This window comes from Neodiprion lecontei, chromosome 3 (assembly GCF_021901455.1).
Source record: "Neodiprion lecontei isolate iyNeoLeco1 chromosome 3, iyNeoLeco1.1, whole genome shotgun sequence".
Classification (NCBI taxonomy): domain Eukaryota; kingdom Metazoa; phylum Arthropoda; class Insecta; order Hymenoptera; family Diprionidae; genus Neodiprion; species Neodiprion lecontei.
In genome coordinates this window covers 36,360,401-36,375,562 of record NC_060262.1, presented here as the reverse complement: position 1 = coordinate 36,375,562, position 15,162 = coordinate 36,360,401, and the positions used below count along the sequence as shown (strand labels likewise).

The following is a 15,162-nucleotide window of genomic DNA, read 5'->3' as shown; positions in this document are numbered from 1 at the left end:
TCGTAATCTGCGTATTAATTGATTGATCGTTTTAGGAATCGATTTCGGATGACCTTGCATCCCTGAAGTTGGCAGTGACGCGACTTGAGCTATCATTAGATTGTTTGCCCGGAGATAGCATACAGTCTATGCTTTCGGCACTTGTGGTGAGATTTTAGATTCAAAATCCTCCTATAACTCGTCTTGAGACCCTCAATGTTCCTCTATTTACAAAATCATAATCTAAAACCCGCGCAAGACGCTGATATGAAATTGCTATCAAGAGACACGACAATAAACTTTCAGACAATACTAGCGGATCTTCAGGTGTACGACCGACAGGCAGTCGGCATAAACACGTCATTGGCAACGATCCCCAGAGATTCCGAAACTCAGCAATTGTCATCGACTCTCAAGGAAATTCGTGCGCGAATCGCAACCCTTTCATCGCAAGCAGAGCAGGGAACTGTTGCATTGGAGAATGCACGAAGTGCACAAGAACGTCGTCAGCGAGAAGTCCAAATCTACATGTCATTCCTGGATGAAACTGAAATATGGATTAGGCAGATCATCGCGACCATACACGAAAAACAATCAGTGACGGCGTGCAAGGTTTGTAAAGCGGCTTGAATTGGATGCTGTAGGTCATTTCTGGTGTCCACTAGATAGAAACCACTTTCGTAACAATGATGATAAAATACGTTTCGGCCCTGATAGGTGCTTCTCCAGGAAATAGAAACTCGGGAGAAGCGAGTTGCGGAAATGGAGTCACTTCCCGAAGTGAGTGCCCTGGCGAAAACTATGAGGGAGGCTCTGACGGACGTTGCGACGCGTCTACGACACAAGCAGCAGGTACTCAACGCTTACAACATCTCGGGGCTTTCGCACTGTTCGCAACACTCCACGCTAAGGTGGCGGGGTTCGCTTCTAGCTGAACTCTCGGGCGGCCTGCTCGCGCAAGCAAGCCTGTAGAGTGTAATTATTCATTTCTTCTCACGCTCCTTCATCGTGCCCTATTTTTTTTTTCCATCGCTTAAATCATATCCTTGCAATTCTCACCCCCAATTTGCACCCAAGTGTAAGTCACATTACGCATTGTGGTATAACCTGGTTTCGCATTTGGAGCAGACGATGTCAAATTTTTTTTTAATTTCGTCTGCTTCAAGAGAGAATGACAAATAATCACAATTTATAGGTATGTAGGAATCATCCTATAGTTTTCATGTACCTAATCATGGTGTCAAATGGTATTACTTAAAACACACAGCATGTTCCAGGAATATTCTTCAATGCAGTAAAACCTTAATTAAGTCGTCGGTAATTGGTTCTACTTCTCAACTATCTATCTCTATTTGCGTCGACCATCAAGCTTTTCAGCGTCTATACGCTCGTCTACGCTGTACGCAAACAATCAGAAGAAGCTTTACTATCGTTTTCAGAACCGATGTTTAATTCAGTACAGTAGAATCAAATTTGCATATTTAAGTACTGCTCGCTATTGTCTGCGTAGATTGTATATTCTTGCTTATATTATCGTTTATCCATCCCATCACTGATATACGTATATTATTTTGTATCTTTCTGCATATCATTTATCATAGCTCATATTTACTACACATATTTGTTAATGTAAAAAGATAGATGTAATTGTAGGAGTTGCATGTACTTAAGGAATGTTAATTCATCATTGTATTTTGACATAATTAAACTTTTCTGATTAATTTCCTATCGTTATTTTAATCTCTGCTGTATACTCTGTTAAGTGTTGCATTATTACCGATCTGCAAATATTATGCGTCCTTAATTGAAAAATCAGACGAAAACTGATTTTATCAATATTTAAAGAGCACAATTCATAATCAAACTAAGTGAACGATGACTCCGGAAAATTTGTTACTCGAATCTCGCAAAATACTTTTGTGATAGATTCAAGAAAAACTACCACAACGTACTCGTAAATTTTAATTTCTCGGAAATCTGTTTGATATCAAAATAAAATAATGTTCGCTTCAGAACAGATTATCTCTAAATATGTAATCCATGACTACAGAAACATAATTTCTCGGTAGATTAGACGACAATTTGTCATTTTCAGTGAGTCATTACTAATCGTTTTCGCCAACTTGTCACTTAGTCAACTCTTATACAATATTCGGTGCTCTCGATATTTTTATGAATATGTAATATCCTCGTTTAAAAGTAGCCGCATGTGGAAAATTTTGAGAATAAAACCAAATGATTTTATGGCACGGAATTTTTTTCCAAAAAAAGATAGAAATTTTAAATGTAAATTACATTCATAAATTGCGCTTGATAACCCTCATGTAAAAATCAATATACCTGGTTCAGTATCTGCCAAGTATGTTATGCAATGATGATCTAATTTGATCGGTAATTTTGTCAACCAGCGTCATTGACCTTGCACAGTGTTCGTCTAGGCCAATCACGTTCCCTGCACGTATGTAATTTGTTTTGTATGCTAATCCAAATAAAGTCTTGGCTAATTCCTCGCTTCTGGTACGTCGCTAAGTATAACTCACTACCTAAGTGTCAGTCTGTATCAGTCTGCACCGGATGTGCGGGACTGGATATTTTTTCCTTTTAATCAACGAATAAATTCCTGTACTCGAGATCACTGAGCCAGTAATAGTTCGAGAAATAAAAGAATTGAAGGATCTCTTAGGTCAATGCTTTCGAGTGGTTTGAACACATTTCTTTTCCGACAGAATATTGAAACTTTGAAACTGCACGCTATCTGTCTGCAAATTCAATTCTATTATTTCTCGCTACATACGTAACTGCTGACTAAAAAAAAATAACAAGTGATAAACGTTCATCGTTAAGTGAAATTTCCAATCACAATCTTCTTCCCAAATTATAGGAGATTGAGGACTTAGAGGAAATGGCAGAGGCAGAAGATGACGCGTCCGAGCGTGGGGAAGGTACTTTAGACTCAGCGCCTTCGATTCACTCCTCTTTAGAGCACGAGCCCCATTCTCTGCCATCGCAAGCTGATGTTTCTTTGCAAACCGGTCAGAGCTTGTTACTCAATGCGATCACGATTGAAAAACCAGCCCAGCTGACAAAACAAACGTCAACGACAACAACAACTGTTCAAAAACCAGCTCAGCTCACCAAACAAACGTCCACCACTCAGATACCGGTCTCTACCGCGTCTCAAACGATGCCAACGGAATCAAGCACACTCGTGAAGAGAGACGAGGACAACGCCCAAACTCAGGAGACGATCAAAATCGTAAAATCTTCGGACGGCAATCACGATGTAATCGAAATAGCGACGAAAAATGTGCCTTCCAGTACGAGCTCAGAATTCATCAGACGCGAACAATCTGGGTCAATGCCAGATGACATAGTGGTCGACATGAAGTACCAAGACGCGCAGAAGACCGAGAGCGCGACGTCGGAGTTGAACATATCGCACGCTGCTCCGCAGGCCTTCGAAACTTTCCTGACAGAACCTGACGATACGACAACTGAAGTAGTGGTCGACGCCGATGGCACGAAGAGAATCATCGTTCGAAAGCTCCGGCGCACTTTGGTAACAAGCCAACAAACAACTCAACAACATTTGACCACCTTGTCGACAGCAGTGGACGGTAACCCGCCGGTTACGCAAGCCTTTTCAGAGGCCACCATGAGAGGCCAACAAGTTACCGTCACGCGATCGAAGCCCGATGGAACTGTTGAACTGTCGACGACTCAGTCCTACGGGGGACGCGTTACCACTGGTGCACCGGGCGGCGAAATCAACGTTGAAGAGTTCGAGACGGGACCTCAGCATTCGCACCAAATAATCCAAGGCAACATTCAGGATTTGCAGCTTAAACCGATAGAAGGTGAACCGTCGGCAGTAGAATCTGGGGAGTATCAAACTACCACTTCGAGCGTTCACGCCGTAGTCCAGCAAGTTACTCGCCGAGTGATCAGAAGAACCAGGCGCACCATTCGGAAGATTACCATAATTGACGGCAAAGAAACAACGACTGAGGAAGTTATCGAAGAACCGGAAGAAGTAGAAATCGACGAGCAAGATATACCGCACATCAGTATCAACGTAACCAGAAATGACAATGAGAGAATCATCGATAACAGTATTGCATTTGCTCCTGAAGGTACTGGAGTTGAAAGACATATCTTTGATGCCCAGGCCAGTGCGCAGGTACCTCAGCCACTACTTCCGGAAGGTACGGTGCCACTTACACCGGGAAGTCCGATGCAAGGACCGTTCTTTGGACCATTTGCCAAAGATATGACATCAAAATCTTCTTTTACAGAGACAATTCAAGCTCCTACTTCCATCGAGTCGAAGCCGGAAGAAGTTCTGAAGAAATCGGAGAAAGGTAGTGACGAAGAAAGCCCCTTAGCCGCAGAAAACAAGATGATAGATCAAGCTTTTGAGGAGCCGTCGAAAGACGATGAAGGAATTGTTGAATCGAACATTCAAACTTCGTTTGATGTTAAATCTGTGACTATGGAATCGGAACGTACTGAAACCCCTGTTGTGGTAGATGTAATTCCAAAGATCACAGTTGTCGAGAAACATGCTATGGAATATTTGCCCATTGAGGTAAATGATGCACACGACCATCAGCCAGCAGCTGGTCTAAGTCAATTGTTAATCAACACTGAAAAATGTCAAATTTTGCAGACTCCTATCGATGACGTGTCGATTGGTGATTCAAAAACCGAACCATCCGTAGAAACTGCTACTGCTGAGGATGATGTCGTAGCTCGCGCTAAGTGTAAGTCCGATGCACCTAGTAAAGGTGACTCACAAATCACGAAACTAGTATCCGGCACGGTAGAAATAGTAGAGCATGCAGGTAGCAGCACAGTAGAAGATTTTAATAAACAAAGTATCCCTGTGCCAGAAGAAATGAACCGTGATGAGCTCGTCAGAATTCAGGAGAAAGAAGCAACACCTGAAAAACAGCCTTCAAAAGAACTAAGTCCAACAGCTGAACAAAAATTAATAATAAAATTGATGGAGACTGAAAGCGTGGTAATAGAACCGATCGAGGCAGTTCACCAAATACCTGATTCACCTAAAGCTCTTGAATCCACGACGCCATTAGTACTTGAAACTCAGCCGGTGCAAGATACTTCAAAACTTATAGCTGACGATGATGAAAATAAGGTTCAACAATCTACAAAAGAGAATATTGTCATTCCAGAGCAACCAGATAATAAAAGAGAAACGTTCACCTACCAAATTGTAACTCATCATAAATCAAACGATGACTTCATTGAACACGAACGTGCGAATGCATTGACAGACCCACAATTGAGTTCAGTCTCTTGCGGATCCGAGTACAAACCAGTGATGGAAAAGGTTGAAATATCTTTATCGGTACAGAAGAAAGACGAAGAGGCAGGTTCATCTGTATTCGTAAGAACTGAGGCTGAACGTCCTGAGGTAGCTCCGTATCACATAGTGAAGGAAGACGTAGACATTAATCTCCCTGCAGAGAAACAAACAGTGCACGTAATCCACAACAAAATAGTACAAACAAGCACCCTTCCGACAACTGAAAAAGAAACCGAGACGTACCCTGAGCCTTCTGAAAAAAGTGAATCCGACGGTACAACGAGTAGGAAAATTCGAAAAAAGAAAAAACATAAAAATAAACCTGAAACCCCTGAAAAATCCGTTACAGAAGACTCCAGCGCCTCCATTACTACCACGATTGCTGATTCTACCGATATTAACGTACCGATGACAGATTCTTCAAAACATGAATCTGAACAGCCGCAACCGGACTTGAAAGATATTACAGAACCATTGTCTTTGATTTCAACTTTCCGCGATGATAACTCGGAACCGGATCACGGTTACGAACCTGACGACAAAACAACAGTAGATGAAATTTCTACCGCTGAGGATGACGAAGGTGGGAAGAAAAAGAACAAGAAGAAAAAGAAGAAGAAGCAGAAGGTGAAAACTAAGCATGACGAAAACTCAGAAGTACCTAAAACAACTACCGACGAAGCAGACTTCACGGATGAAATTATTCCTGTTGATTCTGAAGCGAGTCAAGTGGATGCGAAGGATAAGAAGCGTAGGCAGAAGAGCGAGGCTTTATCGAATGTTGAGAACATAGAAATCGAAATAAAACCTAAAGAACCGGAACCGATACGTACTGAGATTGAAACGCAAACTGTCGTTGAAACTTGTGACGTAGGAGCCGGAGTCATGTCACCCGAAATACCACAAATCATCACAAGCTCAGCACAAACTTCACCTGAACCTGTAGTAGCGGACAACGAGGAACAAGAAGTTCAGACAGAAAAATTGAGCGAAATTAATATCGAGGTGCAAACTTCTCCAAAACCCGCCGTTGACGTGTCCAATCAAACTAGTAAGCCTGAAACACCAGATATAGAACACTTGGCTATGCAAACGGTCACGCCTATTCCTACACCGACCGCAGATGATGAGGTGCAAACAAGTCCTGTACAGGAAGAGAAACCCAAGATTGACGAAACTTTTGTACAAACGAGTCCAATTCAAGTCGAAAAGCCGGTTATCGAAGAAACGTATGTTCAAACTAGCCCAGTCGAACCCGAAAAACCGCGTGCTGAGGAAACCTCCGTTCAAACGAGTCCTTTCGAATCTGAGAAGGTAATCCTGGAGGAAAACTTTGTCCAGACAAGTCCTATTCACCCTGAAAAGCCGGTTGTTGGAGAAATGCAGTGTCAAACCAGCCCGATTGAGCCAGAGAAGCCAGCAATTGAGGAGCATTTCATGCAGACAAGTCCAGTGCAACCTGACAAACCAGAAATTAATGAAATCTACGTTCAAACGAGCCCAATCGAACTCGAGAGGGTGGCTGTTGATGAGGCTTTTATGCAAACGAGTCCAATTCCATTGGAGGTACCAGAAATTGGAGAAACGTATGTTCAAACCAGCCCGATTGAACCTGAAAAAACAGAGATCGACGATGCGCAAGTACAAACGAGCCCTGTCGATTTAGAGAAGACAGAGGTTGACGACATTCAAGTGCAGACCACTCCAGTTGAAGGAATCACCATAGAATCTCAAACCTCTCCAATCCAAAGAGAGCCCACCAATGAAATAGAGACACAAACAATTTCACCAGAGCCCAAAGCAGTGCTCGAAGACGCAGTTCAGCAAACAACTCCATTGCCTAATGAAACAAAGGTGGTATCACAGGAAGCTACGATGCAGACTATCACACCAGAACCTGTCGTCACGACGGAAGTGGACATACAAACCAGTGTAACACCCACGCCTGCAATGCCTGTATTAGAAGACTCCACCATACAGACTGACGTAGTCGATCATATGCAAATCGATACCTCCGAGACGCAGACAACCCCTAAAGAAAGCCCGCGTCCGGCAGTTACTTCCGATATGGAAATACAGACCAAGACACCAGAACCAACCACTGAAAGTGCTGCGCAAACAAGCACCATTCAAAGTCCAGAGCCTACCGAAGCCCCTGAATTACTAGCCATGACAACTGTCGAAAAAACCACGATAACTGTCGAAGGAGAGTCGCAAACTGTTGTTCCCGAAAAATTGACAGCTGTAGATTCGTCGATACAAACTAAGATGCATGAACTTGTTCCAACTTCTGAAGAAAGCACTCAAGCTGTTCCAACTACGCTTGATATTAGTGCTCAAACTATAGTGCCAGAAAAAACTGCTGATCGTACACCTGAAAAGAAAGATTTAGCCACAAAGGAACTGGAAGTGACAAGAATCGTTGCTAAAAAAGAACAGCCTGTTCAACAGCAATCGGAGACGGACTCGTTTACGGATACTTCGTACGAAATTCACGTCCAAGCCACCATCGAAATACCTGATAGCGCCAGTCAAAGTTTCCTAGATTTTGAACGCGCTTCAGCGATAGAAACGTCGCAAGACACGAGTATTACCGAAGAACTTTCGGAGAACGTTACGAGCTTGGAAGATGATACAGCCAGGCTAGGGAGAAGACAGCGGAGGAAAAGAAAACACAAGACAAATGAGGCACAAGAGTCGGCTCCATTTACCAAAGAAAAAGAAAAAACTGATCTTGAAACAATATTTGGTCAGCCTACAACGGCTCTTGAGTCACGACCAAAATTGTCTTATTCCGACGTAGCCAGAAAAAATTCCGATCAAACGAGATCTGGGTCGCCACCAGATTCTTCTGAAGAATATGCCACGAATAAACAACCGGGCAACATCGTTGTAGGAAAAGTATTGACCGATATTGACCTAAGCTCCATCAGAGCGCAAGGTAAAGTTTCGCAGAAATATGAAACCGAGGCAGAAATCATCACGTCCAAAGTTACCATTGCGAAATTGAAGTCTTCTGATCCGAATACAGCCCAAGTGCAGGTTGTGTCAGTTTCTCAAGAAATTTCGCCACACCAAGAACGCCTTACGGAAAAAATGCCTAAAGATGAGGTAAAGCTGATAATATCAACGGATCAATCTCAAGGCCCAACTTTCCACTCAACTTATTCTGATGTATCAGCTAAGCCAGCGAAAACTCCAGATTCGAGCCAAGTAGGTATAGATTCTCGTCAATCTATAAGAGAGGCTATAAGCATTGTAACAGCTCCTGAACCAATGGATACGACAGAGGAACCCCTTTCTCCAACGGAATCTGTGCTTTCCGCAAAAACTAAACCATCATCAAAAGTGGAAGTGAAATCTTATACCGACACGATTGACGACCAAAAAACATCCAAAGTTCCTGTGCCTTTGAGTACAGAGTATGAAAAACGTGATACCAGTCCCAACTCCAGCTGGGAAGACAGACTCTTAGTATCGCACAGTCCTGTTCGAAAAACACCTAGCCCAACATCCTTGCTTCTTGCGGAGGCGTTGGAATACGGTGTTCCGCAAAATCAAGTCTCACAGCGTACAAGAGCCACAAAAGTCATAGCAGACCGTGTAAGGAACTCGCAAAATGCGAAACAAACCACTCATTTATCCAACATACTTTACATAGCAACTCTGGATCAGGTGATTACGACCGAATCCATCGAAGAACTAAGTGGAACTGTTCAACGCGGTTTGGGCCAGCTGCGAGCTGCTGTCGAAGAAGAAAGTGATACAGTCATTATAAAACATACTCTGATCACAGTAGTTGAGACCATATCAACCTGGCTCGAGTCTGTGGAGTACAGAATTTTTCTGAGTAGGGAAAGTCCCCACGGACCTTCACACGACGACCTGCGAACGTTCATTGAACTGAAAGAAGAAATCAATCATGTCGAGGAAAGTGTCAGGGAGTTGGACTCTATTTGGAATAACGTCGAAGTGCACTTCGTAGAAGAAGATCGTGAAAGAATAATGGAGTGCCTGGATGCTCTACAGTCTCAGGTTCAGGCAATCGAAAACGTCACCGATGACGGAGAGAAGTACGCTACTACGGAACTTATCCGCTGGGACGAGTTCCTGAATGGTGTTAACAACGTCTCTCGACTAGTTGACGAACATCGAAAGCAACTGGATATCATCATAGCGAGTGATGCGTCGACGCAGTGGAAGCTTCAAGAGCTAGAAAAAATTGATAACACTAACCGCTGTCACATGTGGAAGACTGGAAAGTTGGTTTCTGCCGCGAGACGAATTTTGAAGGATTATCCCGGGAAGATTGTCCCCGAGGACACTTACGCCGCTCACGAAATGACCCGAGTCATCGAGTACACCATCTGCATTGAGAGAGACCGACTGCTACAACTTCTTTCCCTCGCCGAAGAGTACGAGCAAACGTTGCAGGAATTTGCACAGATCACCGAGATAGCGGAGAACTTATTGGACAGTCCAATATCAGTCGCGAGCTTAGAAGACCTGCAGGAGGAAATGCAGAAGCATCGGAAATTCTTCGTCAACTTGAACCACTGTCGCGCTATTCTCGAATCTCTAGAGGGCAACCTTGATAGAGAGACAAGAGCAAAGTATTCCGATCTCCACGAGGAACTTCACAGGAAAGCAACCACGCTGCTTGACCAGGCTGCTTCTCGCGCTCAGCAGATGTCTCTGGCAGCTTCAAGATGGATTATACTTGAACAAGGACTTAAGGAGGAAAGGGGATGGCTGGGAGTTGCTCACCAACGGGTTCCGGACCTACAAACAGTCACGTCGTCTGACTATGAACAGTATATTTCGCTTTATCAGGTAAGAATTATTATATAATTTTTTTTCGATTACAGTACTTAATCTTTTGGTGATGTGACTCATTGCAATATGGTTTTCAGTCATTATCCTCCGACATCGCGACCCACCATGCACGTCTAATTCAGCTATTAGGAGTAGCTCGTAGCTTGGAAGAATTGGTGCAAATTGAAGACCCCGAAGATCGATATGGAGAGGCACTGGATGTTATCATCAAGCTTCAAGACGAAGTGGAATCTTCTTTGAGGCGTCTCATAGCATTTAAAGATCGCTGGACAACCCAGGAAGCGTTAGTTGGTCGATTGGAAAATTGGATGAACTCCGCGGAACGTGATCTTGCATTTGTCCACGATCCATCGGGCGGTAACATGCGACAATTCTGGGTAAGTTTTCACGAATTTATGTTATATTTGTAAATACTTAAAGCTTTCTCTCGGTGTCCAAACCTCTCGAACTTTCTTTCATGTAGCTACGGGTTAAGAGCTTGCTCATAGATTCAGGTCAAGTTTGAAAATAGACTTGGCTCACCGCCACAGGCGAGTACACCATCAACTTTGGTATTTTTAGAGTAAATATACCCCCTCAGACAAGATGCGGCAGTGACATATGAGCCCAACGAATTCGGTTAAAGATCCGGATACACGGAGTCCTTCTTTCGAGTAGTTGAATTCCCCGCCAAAAGAGGGTTTTTGAGATGAAATAATAAATAAATAAATAAATAAATCAAGGTCTCTCCTTTCTTCCAGGAAATAAAAGCGCAGTACGAGGTGCACAACAATATCCGTAACGAGGCTGAGAACAACTTCGAGCAGGCACTTAGAATCGTTCCATTGTCAGACGAGATGCTTCAGAGGCAGTTCCACGGTGAGCTCCAAGACCGTTGGCAAGGCGTTACCGAAAAGATAAACACGATCCAAGCTTCCGTTGCCGAAAATATATCGTCGAGCGACGTCCCGGTTAACGACAAGCTGAAGCTCTTGGAGCGAGAACTGAACGAACTTCGTGTCACCATCGACGATTTCCATGGAGTTCTGAAGACCGAAGAAGAGCTTGACCTGTACGTTGAACGGTTATCTGTTCTCTTCGATAGAGTCGTCATCATACAGGAGGAACTCGGCCGGCTAGGACTACTTCCGGCTGCAGAAAGCGAGCGGGTCGGAGTCCTGCTGTCATCGGCACGCCGCATCGAAGGATTGATCGGCGAGGAGCTAGACGCTGCGCAACTTCTCAGAGAGCGCTTGCAAGCCTTGCAACGAGGTCTCGCGCGGGTTCGTAGATCTCATCAGAGACAGTCATCCGTTCTTGACCAATGCGAAGGCAACGAGGGTCAAGGTAGTGAAATCGTGGCGGCGTGCGTGGATCGGTGCCACGGCGTCGCCGAGGAGTTGACCAACTTGTGGCAAGACCTGATGGGACTACGCCAGGTTCTTCATACCCTACCGATGCGGACCAGGGTGTCGGTGTCACCACTCGCCGTTGAAAGAAAAATCTCCAACCTTCAGGATGTACACACTGAACTGGAATCCCGGTGCGCAAGACTCCTTACTCTTCTTCGGAACAGACTCGGGCTCTGGCGCAGATTTGAAAGGCAGTTGGAGGTCGTTCAGCAGTCCGTTCAGGAGGCGGATTACATGATGGAACTTCTTACCGTCCAGGGATCCGTTGACTACGAGAGACTGCTAAAGGCGACCGAACGGCTGGAGGTAAGATATCGGTATAAATTAATCGTCTTTTTATCACTTGAAGAACATCACTTTAAAGGTGTCGCTCGTAACACAATGAGCTCGGTGGGTAGTAGAGTTCGGTGTAATGACTATTGTTGCTATGTATTATTTGCCGTTTAATAATTTATGAAAATCCATCCAATCGAATCCGTGGATAAATCCAATTATAATACCCCATTAAATTCTTGCTCTATACCTTAAAAAGAGGGTAAATAAATTGTCGTTCAGTAACTACGGTTTTTTTACCAATTTGCCAGTTTCAACTTTACAATCGTTGTATTGCTTAACGAACCCTTTCAAATTCTGTAACGACAGAGAACTGTTACTGCAGACGCAGCTTATCGTCAGCGAAGCATTCTTGGGCTTCGGTGCAGCAGGTTTCAATGACCCTTGTGAAATATATATAGACGTTGAAACTGGATTAAAAATACATCTCGATTCTCCTCGCCCCTTGCATTTGAAAAAGAATTCTGATACCATTTTCCTGTTGCATAGTACGTTATATTCGCGTATAGATTTCAAATAAAAAACTATCATGTGCCACATTGACACATCAATATCGCGGAGTCGTAGGTACTATGAACAGTTCATTATAATTGACGCCGACCTCATATCTCAAGGCGTTTCTGACTTGCCAGCGTGTAGGTGTTAATCGACGAGTGAAATAGTTGGCCAATAATATAACAACCTGTTTCAAATTCTGTCATAAAACACGATGTATTACTAGTCGCACTTTGAAATGTCGTTAGCGCTTTTCGAACATTTTATTCCGAGTCTACACCATACTCATAACCATGGAGTCTAAGATAACCAAGCTCTAAGAAACGGCATTCAATAGCCGGCTACATAATACCTCCACAAAATGCCGGTAAAGTAGAAAATAGGCTACCGTAATGTTTTATCTTATCCAAAAACGGTCTATGTACAGTTCCATCATAAACAAGGAACCTTTTGACTTATGACCGTATTCAGACGCCTTATGCGCTGTATCTACCCTAATGCTGCTCCGAACAGTTTCAAATTTTTAGAGTATCTTTATTTCGGCACAAGAAATATGTGTGACAACTTAGTTTACACGTACATTCTTATTTAATGTGTTTCGAATTTGAGCGACTCAAACCCTCAGAATATAATGAAATTCTCGGCGTCGTAGTTTGGACGAAAAAGCCGAGGCGTCAGACTTGCATGGAGCCGTGGAGATAAGACTCTTTGACTCGATCCACGCCCTCGCCGGGCTGCACACACCAACGACTCACCCATCCATCCAACTTCCGACCGTTTCACGGACGTTAAAACTCGCCGGCTACGCACGCGCACCGACCAATCGGACGGGCGGCTTGATTCGTATTATGTATTTGTTTCGGAATGCTATCAGTAGCGGCCACGGTGCTATCAACGGTCTTCTCGCCAGTCGGCGCCCAATCGTGGGCGAGTAAAGATCGCGCGCTCTAACACACCGGTGATCGAGTGTCGGAACCTCCACGTCGTTTAAACAAATTCTTAATGTTTGTACATCGTTTTGCATGTTACGTTTCATCGTTGGTGTTGTTCCTCGTGGTATTACAAGATAGTGTTATATACGTAATTGTGAATCCGTTTAAAAAATACGTTAATGCAGTTTATTGCATATTTTCCGTGTGCAGAACGCCTATCTCTCGTGTTCACGTGGACGCCAAGGTTCTTACTCGTGCATATTATCGCAGTTTTCTTCGATGACTGCATAGCTGAGACGCCTTGAGATCTGCAGTCTCGGTTTCATAATTTCTCTGCATTGTTCTAAACTGTTTATCGTTGCACATAGCCACTCAATCATCTCGAACTCTCTGCTATTCTTGCTATCGAACGGCGGATATTTAGGTGAGAACGGTCATTCATTCTATTTCGTTTAAACTTATTGTAGAATTATATGCAATGTATTTTCGTAGTCGCTACCCGCATATTTGATGGTCTTTGGATACAAAAAATTGCAGGTAAAAAATTAGCTAACGTATTCCGCGCATTATGCAAATTATTCGTTGACGTTGACGTTTGCAATTAGCTGGTGTCCGCAGATTTTATACCTCCGGTTAGCGAACCGGCATCGCGTCCTGCTGCACAGGCACTGAACCGTAAAACATTGGCTGAGTCGTGACGCGAGCTGTGAATGTCTTCCTAGTTTCCCAGGTAATCTCGTCATTGTTCCATGGGAATCACGCTGCAATGAACGTTGACGTTGCAAAATGGATAGCCAGAATTATATACCGCCGAGTAAAATTTTAGATCCGTATTCGACTGCAAGCCAACGTTTTGTACCGTGATTTGATGTATAAAGTACAAAAAATATGCGACTTGCAGCTTCGCTCCTCACCGCGAAATGCAACGCGTTTATAGATATAGAGGTGGTTATTTATAGTTAAGCCGTTACTTTGCTTTAGTTTCGGTTAACTTTAGCACTAGCTCCACTAACGGAAGTCTCCGTAGCTATAGTTCATCGTGAATTGCTGCTGACGATAAGAAACTCGAGTCACGTGTACATTGACTCACGTTCAAAAATTTCCAACTAGCAAACAAGAAAAAAAAATCTTCCTAGATGAAAAAAAAAGTAACGAACGATCGTTAATTCACGTCCTTTAAAAGTCAAAACCCGACGCACTTGTCCTTATTGTATCGTTGTTCGTTACGTAATAGTAAGAATTTTTTTCCAATACTACGCACTGAAAAGAAAATATTTGGTTCAAATCCCGGGTAATTTGGCTAAGCAAAAAATAAATCCTCTTAAGACTTTGCGTCGTGAGTCCTTCATTGATACGTTTCTCGTATCCTATTATATTATATTATATGGACACGGTTGATTGCTTGGGAATGAATGTTTGTGTAAATTTGTGTAGGTGCCTAACGCGCGTGTCTCTCTTTCATAGTTGGTATTATCTCTTGTGAATATATCCTGCAACGTGCCGTTTGTTAATCCAGTTAATAATAATTATACTTGGAATGACATAATCGCTAAAGTTGTTACGCGCTGACCGAACGGTGTCACTAAATGTCGCCACGTGGACCTTCCTATTCATGTAAAAAAGCATCACGTGCACCTCTGCAATATGTTTGGTATACCCGCACGAGTATTTACCTTAGAACGGCAGTTTCATCTACGTTTACTTTATACCGTACTATGCAAATTTTTCAAAACCAAAGAGTCCTCGGTCTCCGGTAAGAAAAATTGGAGATAAAGAAAGAAGAAGAAAACACCGTTTCAAATGAAAAATTGGAAGTCCGTGATGGATGATGTTAGTTCTTGAATAAATCATGCTGCGTATTATTGTT

The 15,162-nt window shown here is 43.3% G+C and overlaps 1 protein-coding gene across 5 annotated transcripts in view; it reads left to right on the top strand.

The window, feature by feature from the left end:
- Window positions 1-15,162, top strand: part of LOC107223529 (nesprin-1) — a 137,726-nt gene that overhangs the window by 106,490 nt on the left and 16,074 nt on the right. For 4 of the 5 annotated variants that reach the window (XM_046735953.1, XM_046735955.1, XM_046735956.1 and 1 more), the window contains 6 exons: window positions 36-146; window positions 286-591; window positions 697-831; window positions 2,861-10,141; window positions 10,222-10,521; window positions 10,885-11,841. In XM_046735953.1, the coding sequence (XP_046591909.1) occupies window positions 36-146; window positions 286-591; window positions 697-831; window positions 2,861-10,141; window positions 10,222-10,521; window positions 10,885-11,841 (9,090 nt within the window). The remainder of the gene's footprint in view (window positions 1-35; window positions 147-285; window positions 592-696; window positions 832-2,860; window positions 10,142-10,221; window positions 10,522-10,884; window positions 11,842-15,162) is intronic. The other variant, XM_046735954.1, reaches the window with a different exon arrangement.